The sequence below is a fragment of the Rutilus rutilus genome (assembly GCF_951802725.1).
Source record: "Rutilus rutilus genome assembly, chromosome: 15".
Taxonomy (NCBI): domain Eukaryota; kingdom Metazoa; phylum Chordata; class Actinopteri; order Cypriniformes; family Leuciscidae; genus Rutilus; species Rutilus rutilus.
Genome location: NC_140220.1, coordinates 21,181,145 through 21,193,813, shown reverse-complemented (window position 1 = coordinate 21,193,813; position 12,669 = coordinate 21,181,145). Strand labels below are relative to the sequence as shown.

The 12,669-nt window shown below is 39.7% G+C and overlaps 1 protein-coding gene across 1 annotated transcript; it reads left to right on the top strand.

The window, feature by feature from the left end:
- Nucleotides 1–498: 498 nt before the first annotated feature.
- glrx5 (glutaredoxin 5 homolog) lies at nt 499–4,380 on the top strand. Its single transcript, XM_084431368.1, has 2 exons — nt 499–1,093; nt 3,837–4,380. The coding sequence occupies exons 1-2, from the start codon at nt 799–801 to the stop codon at nt 4,004–4,006; spliced, it is 465 nt and encodes a 154-aa protein (XP_084287494.1). The 5' UTR covers nt 499–798; the 3' UTR covers nt 4,007–4,380.
- Nucleotides 4,381–12,669: the final 8,289 nt, after the last annotated feature.

Here is a 12,669-nt window from a genome sequence, read left to right as displayed (position 1 = left end):
ATCATTATTTTATTTGTAAAATTATTTTCTAAGTAGCTTTGGGCAACAAACCAGGTATTTGCTTTGATCAATCAGTGGCATTATAAACATCCAAGGACGGACATTTGAATATGGGACAGTAGGACAGTATTGTATAGCCTACTATAGCAAACAAACGAACGATTCTTTAATGCGTTCGAGCAATGTCGAGTGAGCACTGTTTTTAGTTGTTTTACAATTATGACAAAATCAAATTATAACTAGATTATAGTGTTTTTATGAGCGGAATCGCTGCAAATGAACTGAAATTCCGTCAATGGAATCACTGAATCGTTTTTTAAATGAATCTTTAAAAGAGTTTCAAAGAACCGATTCGCAGAAATGAGTTGGAGCCGGTTGGAGCATGTACGCGTACCGGAAGAAAAAAACGTCAGTGTTAATCTAACCGGATGTAAATGCCTCCACTAATTACTTCGTCCTAAAAAAATAAATAAAGGGAAAAAAAGGCGTTTTTAAATTACAGTGAATGTACGTGTAATAGTAGATCAATATTTTACTTCGCTAAAATAGAAGCTGTCAAGAGATAAAAAGCAACTTGTGTAACCTTCATGACTGACGTAGGATTCAACCAATCACAGAGGATAAGAAAAAGACGAGAACCAATAGCTTTCCTCCATTGAGTGTTTATTCTCGAAGAGGCGGAGCTTACGTTCCTACGAGTTTCTTCGGTGAGGTTCTGTCACTGTGGTGTCATTGAAAGAACGTGACACACATACACAAACCACTTAAAATCTTAACCAAACCCTTCAGACTTGTACAATGAACAACATTCTCAGATCGACAGCCCGGTGTCTTCGACCGGTCGCGTGGCATTACAGAACAGCTCAGTATAATGGAGAGGTGCTGTCTAGTTGGGCCCGCCTCATGTGCTCCTCCGCGGGCCAGAAGAACATGGAGGAGATGGTGAAGAAGGACAAGGTGGTGGTCTTCATGAAAGGCACTCCTGTTCAGCCCATGTGCGGCTTCAGCAACGCCGTCGTTCAGATCCTCAGAATGCACGGGGTCGACAGCTACGCTGCTTATAACGTACTGGATGATCAGGATATTAGAGAAGGTCAGTGGCTGGTCATTGTTGTTTGAAGAGTTTTTGGAGTTTAAATGGACGACGGTTTTATTTGATGTGTGGTTCTTCTTAAACGTGTGACATACTAAAAAAGTTAGTGACACCTTTTTGGAAAAATCTATTTTAAGCTGCCAATTATTAATCATACAATCAAGAAACGTTCTCATAATTATGGCTAAGTTAGTATCTCATAATAATGAGAAACTGTCTTATAATTATGTGTATACAGTAGCCTACGTTAACGTTAATCATTTTTGGGGAACATCTAATAATGACTTCCTATCTCAAAATAATGACACGTTATTATGAGAAAGTTTCTCAGTATTAGGCTACTACATGGAAGTTTCACATTATTATTATTATTAATAAAAACTTTAATTATTACGAGATTAGTCATTATTATTAGTCAGTTTCTCATTATTATGAGATGTTAAGTAATTTTTATGAAATATTCATGAGAAACTAAGTCATTATTATGAGAAAGTTTCTCATTTTATTAGAAACCAAGGCATTTCTACATGAAAGTTTCTAATTATTACTAAGGTTTCTCATTATTATGAGAGATTGAGTCATTATTATGTGAAAGTACCTCATTATGTTGATCCATTAATCGACAGCCAGTAATATTAATCTTAAAAAAAAAATATTCTCATATGTGATGTTTCCTTGTGATAATGACTTGACATCTCACAATAACAAGAAACTTACTAATTATGAAAAACATCTCATAATAATGACTTAGTCTCTCATTATTATGAGATGTCAAGCAATTATTATGAGGAAGTGTCTCATTATTATGAGATGGTAAGTAATTATTATGAGAAAGGCATTACTACATTAAAGGTTAGGCTACATAAACATAAAAGGAATTACTACATAAAAGCTTATCATTAGTACTAAAAATGTTCTCATCATGAGATATTAAGTCATTATGAGAAAATGTATCTTATGTTGATCCATTATTACGGGATATTAATGAGACACTTTTTTATTGTTATACTTTTTTTTTTTTCTAATTAAGAAAGTTTCTCGTTATTACAAAAATTGTTCTCATTATTATTATGAGATAGGCCTATTGAGTCATTATTATGATAGTGTTGTATTATTATGTTGATCCATTATTACAGGATATTAATGAGAAAAAAAAATAACTCATTAAGAAAGTTTCACATTATTATGTGGTTTCCTTGTAATAAAAAACATCTCATAATAATATTCTGAAAAGTTCTCATAATAATGACTTAGTTTCTCATTATTACGAGATGTTAAGTCATTATTATGACAATGTTTCAAAATTTGAGAAACCAAGGCATGAAAGTCTCTCATTATTACTCAAAAGTTTCTCATTATTATGAGAACATTTTTCATTATTATGTTGGTCTGTTATTACGGGATATTAATGAGAAATTTTATTATGAAAAAAATCTCATTATTAAGAAAGTTTCTCATTATTAGGCTATGTGATGTTTCCTTGTAATAATGACTTGTGACCTTGTAAAAGTGACATCTCACGGTTATCGTGACTAACTTATTATGAAAAAGTTTATCAGAATAATCAGAAACGTTCTCGTTATAATGACTCGCCATCTCGAAATAATGAGTAACAAAGTCAATTATTATGAGAAAGTTTCTAATTATTATGACTTCCATACAATGCGCTTTAGTTTGGGTCTGAAACTTGGTTCTAGACGTGGTTAGTTTGATCAATACAGCACAAGTATAGGTTAACGGCACCAGCAGTCACCCGGTCAGCTCTGATTGCCTTTATCAGTTTTGCGCAGCAGGAAGAAAGGGGTGTTAACCCTTAGACCACTGAGGTTAGTTTTCAAACAGTAAAGCCTAGACTTAAATGCTTAAGGGAAATTAAAAAGAGAGTAAGGAAATCCAAGTCAAATTAAATTATTTCCAGAGTTGTGTATGTAAGAGTTAAAGGAACACGCCAACTTTTTGGGACTTTAGCTTTTTTACCGTATCCCCCCGAGTTAGATAAGTCCATACATACCCTTTTCATCTCCGTGCGTGCCGTAACTCTGTCTGACTGCTAGCCTAGCTTAGCACAATGAATGGAGGTAAACGGCTCCAGCTAGCATACTGCTCCCAATAAGTGACAAAATAACACCAACATTTTCCTGTTTACATGTTGTGATTTGTATAGTCACAGCTTGTACAAATAACAAGGTCACATGAGACACAGCCATCTTCTAACCGTATACATACTGGGAACTATATTCTCAGAAGGCGAAGCACTGCTACTTCTGCGGAGTGATTTACTCCAACTCTGAGCGAACTCTCTGCTCCTCACCACGGGGCTTCTCAGGTGCTGCGAGCAAATCTCTCCGCCCAAGTAGCAGTGCTTCGCCTTCTGAGAATATAGTTCCCAGTATGTATACAGTTAGAAGATGGCTATGTCTCATGTGACCTTGTTATTTGTACACGCTGTGTACAAATCACAACATGTAAATAGGAATATGTTGGTGTTATTTTGCCACTTATTGGATAAGTAGATAGCAGTATGCTAGCTGGAGCCATTTACCTCCAGTCTTTGTGCTAAGCTAGGCTAGCGGTGGGTGCGTCAGACAGAGTAACGGCACGCACGGAGATGAAAAGGGTATGTATGGACTTATCTAACTCTAGGGGATACGGTGAATAAGCTAAAGTCCCAAAAAGGCGGCGTGTTCCTTTAAGAACTAAAAAAATTATGTTTACTGACATGCGACTTTGTTCCATCTGAAAGGAATAAAGTCATTCTCCAACTGGCCGACGATTCCACAGGTGTACTTCAACGGGGAGTTTGTCGGGGGCTGCGATATTCTTCTTCAGATGCATCAAAGCGGCGACCTGGTAGAGGAACTTCAGAAGCTGGGAATCAGATCAGCTCTCCTGGATCAAGAAAAACAGTCCTAGTCAGCGAAGTCGCATCTGTAGGATGATTGTCCATTGATGTAAGCTTTTCAAAGGTTGACTTGTGAAGGGTGATTTGACCTGCTGAAGTCCAAACTAAAGGATATGAAGTAAAAACTCCCAAATCCTGAAAAATCACTGTAAAACACTTGACATAGAATTACCGTATTACAAACATGATGATTGCATTTCTATTGCAGTATGCTTGCCTTTATTTCAGATACTCTAATGTTAGACCACTGCATATTTAAAATGTTGTATTTTGAAATATATTATTACATGTATTTTAGATGTATATCAGTTTTTTTGTCAATAAAATAATATAAAGCACCCATTGTTTGAAAGTAAAGCTGTTGGGTGTGACACAACATCATGAATTCTGTGGATCGGATGTCATTGCAAAGAATGTGCTTGTTGATTCAGGTTTTCATAACGCCTTCGTAATATGAGTCTGGTCAAAAAACATGCTTGGAAGTTGTCCTGTTGTAGATTGTTTGCAGTTTATATCAAATAAGATGTTGAAATCTTTTGGCTCAAAGATATCTACTTGGCTTTAATGGTGAGACTTATTTTAAAGATTTTTTTCATCAGTTGCGATATAATACATGGACATGTCCTATTTGACACTTGAAGTGTAAAGAGTTTCATATTGTTGATTGTTTTAATGTTTGTATCTTTGACAAATTTGGAAATTGATAATCATGAAGGACGTTAATCAAAAAGTAGGTCTAAAGAATAGGTCAAAGATCTGATTTGACAAATAACATTCCAAGTATATTGGAGTTAGTGATGATTGTAGCTTCACGTGTGTCCACTAGAGGACGCAATAGTCTTACAATTGTTTTCTGACTGATCATAGAAAACCAAAAATGTCATTAAGGATAATGACTGAAAAGAGTGAGTTTCTATTATAAAAAAAAAAACCTTAAAAAAGTTTAGAAATGACTTTTAGCGATTTAAAAAAAAATAAAATAATAATTACTTGAATCAATTCGTTGATTTCATGTGGTTTTGAAAAGCACACATTTAAGTCTTTAAATGTTTCAAGGGAAATTAGGTTACACTTTATTTTACGGTGTCATTGTTACAGTGTAATTATATATGTAAGTACTGAGTATTATTAAGTAACTACATGTACTTACTATAGGGTTTGGGTAGGATTTGGTTGAGTGTTAGTTGCATGTAATTATGCATAATTTACTGTTATTACTATGGTAAGTACATGTAACCTATGTAACAAGGACACTGTAAAATAAAGTGTTACCGGAAATTTCAAATAATGATTTTTTTTAATTTTATATATATATATATATTTTTTTTTTTTATTGTTTATACTTGGTCTATATGTTTACCTTCATTATAATGCCAGACTGTTCAAATTGACATTGCGTTTAATTTAAAAATAAATAAATAGAAAACAATTACAAGTCAAATCATACAGGAGGTATTTTCAAGTATTTATTCTTAAAAAAAAAAAAAAAAAATAGATTGAGATGTGGAAATGTAGTAGGCAAGGTTACATGGTACCACCTTTCTTTATTCCTTTTTTTTTTTTTTTTTTTTTTTTTAATGATAAACCATGCCTGACTTGCCATTTTCACCATCCTCTCAAAAGCTTTCATATCCCAGCACTCCTTCTCCCTTAAAGCTGGTTGCTAGGCAACACCACAGCTGTGTCTAAAATCGCCCCCTATTCCATTAAATAAGGGCACTATTTGAGGGGACAGCCATTTGTAGTGGTGTCCGAAACAATGCACTGTATAAAATTATATGATCAATAAGTTGACAACATAATGTTTTTACATTGCTTTAACTCTTAAACTAATTTAAGTCAAGTTTAATGTAATGAAGTAAAGTTGAAATGTCTTAAACATCCAAGTTGATTGTACTTAAAACATTTAAGGCAGCGACTTTTTTAATAGTGTGGTGGACATTATCGATTGCACTCATTCAAACCCATAATGCACCGCAATAACGAGTGTGCAACTGATGTATGCTCAACGGCTAGTAAATACCCAAAATGCACTGTGAGGGTCACGGCAAATTAATTCCCGCATCTCACCATAAGATGCGTCCGCCGCTGAATCATCCATCCACCCATCCATTTTCCAAACATCTGGTCCATGCTTATACAATGTAATATCATAAAGGTATAAATTCCTTTTATATTTATTATTAAATTGTTTATTAAGGTTTATACATTCTAGTTTCCATTACAGAGTTCAATATTAATATTTGCATTGCTACTGGAGCAGCCAGTTTGGGAAGTTTCAAAGGATTATTAAACAGCAAGTACAAACTCCAAAAGCAGCAGCCCTTTCAGCGCACTCAGTGTCTGAATTCACCCCATCGTTTTCATTCACTCCTTCAAGTGGACTGCATTAGTGAAGTAATGTAGGGAATAGTGAATGAGGGTATAGGGGGCAATTTAGAACACAGCTCAGGTTTTCTCAAATATGAGGCACATGAACAGGGAATGCCACTATTCTCCATGTGGATTTGGTTTGCAAACAGAATCAGGTCATTGGTGCCAGTTCCTGAAGAGCGTCTGACACCTCTGCTCTGCAGGTACATGTAAACATCAGAGACTCGAGCAGGCAAGAAGGTTTCACAGCAGTTGTCAGAGCTACATTTTCAAAGAACACACAGAAGTTGCTAAAAATGTCCATGGCGTTATTAAAAACGCTGGTGCCAGGACCGCAGAGAACAAATCCCTGGCTAGACACTTGCGGCACACAATCAATACTCTGATTGTTCAACGCTATCTCACGACCAATTCGTACGAATTCGTACGAATGATAAAAAGTTGGCTAATTCGTACTAATTCGTACGACCTCACTCGTACGAATTTGTACGATTTCGTACGAATGATAAAAAGTTGGCTAATTCGTACTAATTCGTACGACCTCACTCGTACGAATTTGTACGATTTGTCTAAACCCACGTGATGGGTAGGTTTAGGGGCGGGGTCAGGGGTAGGTCATTCGTATGAATTCATACGAATTGGCCAATTCGTCAAATATGTACGATTTTGCACAAAACGTACTAATTCGTACGAGTCAGGTCGTATGAATTCGTACGAATAAGCCACCTCGTAGAATTTGTACGTTTTCCCGTGAGATCGGGCTCGATTGTTTGGAAGATGTTTTTCTAGGGGGAAAAATTTAAAAAAGCATGAAAGGAAATGGTGTAAGCATCTTATATATAACCATAGTCAACACTTACCGTATGAAGATGGGCTGAAATAAACTGTTGTATATATGTGGGCTGAGGAGGACAGAACCTTAAAGTCCTAGAAAATGCGGGACAGAATTTTCATCATTTCTTCTCAGATAAGGTGATTTAAGGCAAGGATCTTTTCCAGATACTGTGTCAGGTAAGCACCTCTCCTGAACATGATCTCAGAAAGTTAAAGCAGTTGAGATCAAACAGGATTAAATAGCCATTGGGGGTCAGCAGTCTGCCTAATATTGCAGTGTTTATGTAGAACCAGGCCTTGTAACTGGTAACTTGTAACAGGCCAGGAACTCAGTCTGAGTTAGTGTAATATTAATACATTTTATTTAAAGGCACCTTTCTTTGCACTCAAGGGCACCGTACAGGGATACATAAGACATTTAAAAGCAGCAAAAATAAAGAATAGAACAACATTAAAAAGAACAGAAAGAGGCAGAGCAATTGACATCAAGTGAGACAGGCAGTTTTAAACAGATGTGTTTTGAGTTGCAATTTGAAATGGGAGAATGAATCTATGTTTCTGAGTTGGGGTGGTAATGAGTTCCAGAGACGGGGAGCAGAGCGGCTAAATGCTCTGCTCCCCATAGTGGTGAGACGGGCGGGGGGGACAGACAGGTGTATGGAGGAAGAGGATCTAAGGGAGCGGGTGGAAGTTGGACCCTGGAGGAGATCAGACAAATATGGGGGGGGCGAGGTTGTGGATGGCTTTGAATATGAACCACGTAATGAACCATTAGTCCAAGAACAAAAGGTCTGGCCGAACCAGGGATGGGCAGCGATCGGTCCTGAAGTGCCGCTGTCCTGCAGAGTTTTGCTCCAACCCTAATCAAACACACCTGAACAAGCTAATTAATGTCTTCAGGATTACTAAGGCCTTTTGTTTTATTTTATTTTATCAGGGTTGGAGCTAAACTCTGCAGGACATAAGCACTCCAGGAACAACGTTGCCCATCCCAGGGCTGAACCCTCTAAAGCAGGGGTGCCCAATCCTGCTCCTGCCGATCGACTGTCCTGCACAGTTCATCTCCAACCCTAATCAAACACACCTGCCTTTAATTTTCAAGTGATCCTGAAGACCTTAATTGGTTGCTTCAGGTGTGTTTTATTAGGGTTGGAGATAAACTGTGCAGGACAGTCGATTGGCAGAAGCAGGGTTGGGCACCCCTGCTCTAAAGAAACTTTAGTACAATCCTGGTCCTGGAGTACCCCCAGCACTGTACATTTCAGATTAGAGATGCGCGGATGGGCTATTATTTCATCCGCAACCGCATCACAAAACTCAACATCCGTCCGCCATCCATCCGCACCAACGTTTTTGACCAATTTTCAAAACCGCACCCGCCCGCCATCCGCTGATTGGTGTATACATAATATTTTTCATTTGTTTGGTTCAACCGCCCGCCACCCGCCCGAATTTAATTCAAATATTATTTTTCGTCACGTCATCCGCCCGATCTGCGGTTTATCCGCGGAGTCCGCAGCTGTAACCGCCAACCGCGCATCTCTATTTCAGATGTCTTCCTAATCAAACACACCTGATTTAACTCATCAGCTTGTTAGTGAAGATTCCAATCACATACTGTCTTGAGTAGGTACTTCCTTTGAATAAAATAATTACTTCACAACCGCTAAAAAAGTATGTCCTTTATAGAATGTGTATGAATGTAATATTTACGTACTACTTTCGCCATGTTGTCATTATCGTGACATACTAGCATCATTTGCATCTCTTTACTGCCATTCATAAATCCTCTGTGTCCTAATAGGATAGTAACTTCATAATCTCGCGGGAAGTAGTATGTCATCTAGGGGAGAGCGGGATGAGTTGAGTCTTTAGATGAGTGCATGACAGTAATGTGTCCAACTAAAGGCTTTGCTGCAAACATTTTCGTGTTGGATAGCCGCAAATGTGGAACTTCATCCCCGAGGAAGCACGCAGATAACTGTGGTAAGAAAGCAGTTCTATTGAACGGTATTTTTCATATTTAACACTGTTAAGTACAGTATGTGTGGTGTGCAGGGCGTGTTTGAACCCAAAATTGTCAGATGTAGGCTAGACGAAATTGCGTGGCATATAGTGTTGTAGCCGCGTCTGTTCGATTGGTAAAATGTGATAAGGCTACTCAGTTTTGTGGTAACGTTAGCCATGTTCTTCATGTACCGGCCTTTTGACAGCTTCGGCTGAAGTTGTCCTTGTGTTAATTGTCGTGTAATAAGTTCTGTATGACCTGGCAATAAACATTTTTGTAAGTGTGTCTATAATGTGATAGTCTAAACTGATTTTATTTCGGGTGCGGGTCGGGTGTCGGTACTATTTTAAGCGGGTCGGGTGCAGATTTTAATTAGTGCTGTTGACGGAAAACGGGTTGGGTGCGGTTTTAAGCAGTGCGGGTACAGGCGGGTGCAGATTTACAAAATCGGACCCGTGCAGGACTCTGGTGTACACATAAATCTCTGACCCATCGTCTTCTTCTTTGTTGAATATCTGTCGCTCTACATACGTCATCTGGTATAACTGAAACGATTGACTATGAGCTATGTACAGGCGCATTTGATAGACATTTGTAGCGCCCAATAAACGGCTCTGGGCATTCGTAAACCACGCCTCAAATACGAGAAAATGCACATGTGGTTCCCAGACCACGTCTCAAAGAGAAAGTGGTCTGACGTTAGCCAGGCTAATACTGAATTAAAATAATTGTGGTACTTTGATGTCACACTTGAACTGCACAAGGCCTATTTAACATTTTCAGAACAAAATCAAGTTAAAAAAATATATATATATAATATAATAAATTATTATTATTATTATTATTATTATTATTATTAATATTTTTCTTAAACATACTTACCAATTATTCCATGGTCCTCTCTCCGTCACAGAGTGAGTAAAATGGATGACTTTTTTTGTGGTCACACGACCAACTTTGCTTATGGTTACCTAGAAAAAAGGGGTGGCTAAACTTCCCCATAGTCTCAAATCACCCTCTCCCCCTACTGGGAATTCGGACATACTTCTTTTTTCACATGCTTTTGCTTTTCGCCTTCTAAATAGTAGGAATGCAGTCTCGGAGGCAGCACTCAAATATGTGTGTCAGATAAGAGGGACATCGAAAATGTGCAGTGTTGGGGGACCAAGACCAGGACCAGGAACCACTGCTCTAGCTTAAACTCTTAAAAATAAAGTTTCCAAAAGGAGATTTTCTCAGTGATGCCATAGAAGAACCATTATGGGTTCCCCTAAGAACCTTTCAGTAAACAGTTCTTAAAATATTTTTTTCTTAGTTTGAAGAACATTTTAATAATCTGAAGAACCTTTCTCCACTAAATAACCTTTTTGTGGATCGTTCAGACGATCAGACTTGGCTATGCGATTCAGTTCGCACTGCGTCCCCCGCAGGTTCAACAGAGTCCGTTTTTCCTCAGTGGCAGACAAGGATGCTCCTGTCCTGCGTGTGGAAATCGACAATTTCAAAAGTCTACATGAAGTCAGTGTTTTACAGTTCATACTTCATCGTGCCCAAGAGAGGTGGTGAGTTACAACCTATCTTGGACCTGCTCGTTTTGAACTGGGCCCTTCACAAGACCCTGTTCAAGATGCTGATGCAGAAATGCATTCTTGCGTACGTTCGCAGCCAAGATTGTTTTGCAGTGGTCGGCCTAAATGACACTTTCTTTCATGTCTAGATCCTACCCCGACACAGACCGTTTCTATGCTTCGCGTTCGAGGGACAGGCATAACAGTACAAAGTCCTCCCCTCCGGCCTGTCCTTGTCACCCTGCGTCTATACGAATATAGCGGAGGCCACCCTCACTCCATTGAAGGAGGCGGGCATTAGCATTCTCAACTATATCGATGACTGGCTCATACTGACCCAGTCGCGAGATCAGTTATGCAAATACAGGGACATGGTGCTAACACACCTCAGCCGCTTGGGGCTTCGGGTCAACTGCGAAAGTTGGAGTTGGACTCAGTCGACATGTCGGCGCGCCTCATGAACAAGCTTGCCCAATCCATGCTGAACTTCTTGAATTCGTTCAAGAGCAGAACAGTGGTTCCACTGAAACTATTTCAGATTGATGCCGCTCAAATTGCTTCATATGAGAGTGCTTAAGCGTTGGCTTTACGACCGGGTCCCGAGATGGGCATGGTAACGCGGCACACATCGAGTGGAAATTACTCCGGTCTGTCCCCGGACTTTCAGCCCGCAATCGGACCTTGCTTTTCTACAGGCAGGTGTTCCCCTAGTACAAGTGTCCAGGCATGTTGTTGTCTCAACAGATGCCTCCAGCACGGGCTGGGGTGCTGTGTGCAACAGGCATGCAGCCTCGGGCTCCTGGACAGGACCCTACCAGCAATGGTAGTCGAGTTGCTAGCTGTACATCTTGCCCTGCGCTGGATTCTGCCGTTCTCTGCGTGGCAAACGTGCTGGTCCGGATGGACAACACTTTGATCGTGGCGTACATCAACTGCCAAGGTGGAACTTTCAAGCGCTCCGGAGGAGGCAGACCCAGCCCTCATGTCGCTATGTTCTGTTCGCGCTTTGCGTTTGTACGTGGACCGCACGCAGAGCTTCAGAACCTCACAACAGCTCTTTGTCTGCTATGGAGGCCAACAGAAGTGAAAGGCTGTCTCCAACCAGAGGTTGGCCCACTGGATAGTCTTATACAACTCTCAAGACGAGCTGTGCCCCCTGGGAGTAAGAGCTCACTCAACACTGAGTGTTGGTTCCTCCTGGGCGTTGGTGCACTGCGCCTCTCTGACAGACATATGCAGAGCTGAGGGCTGGGCGACACCTAACACATTTGCAAGATTCTACAATCTCTGAGTGGAGCCAGTGTCTTCCCTTGTGTTGTCTACAAACAGGTAATATGTGGGAAGGATAGATCAGTGTCTCGCTTGGTGTGCCATTCCCTTCTGAGGAAGGTATATAAGCGCTTATTCTGCTCCTCAGGCGAGTTCCCCGACTGGTGAACCCTGTTGGAATTCCTCCAGCATCGAATATGGAAGATGCAGCAGAGGCATCTGACGCCAGGTCTAATACTTGTGTGTATGCCCGGTTGGTCAGACCCTGTACTAGACTAGATGCCCATATGTTGTGATCCCATATGTGTATTGTCCACGGTACGGCTTTCCTGTTGGCTAGCCCGTACCTTCCACTCTGCCATCTCTATAATGGTATTGACTCCACCCCTGAACTAGGTCGGGATCTACCACAGAGATCTTCATCATGTAGTACTGCTCTAGCGGTTAGTCCATATTTGCAAGTCCACATTACCTCCTTACAGGCAGGATGTAACCTTCGTTTTAAAGGGCACCTATTATGACTCTTTTCACAAGATGTAAAATAAATCTCTGATGTCCCCAGAGTATGTATGTGAAGTTTTAGCTCAAAATACCCAACAGATCATTTTTTACAGCATGTTTA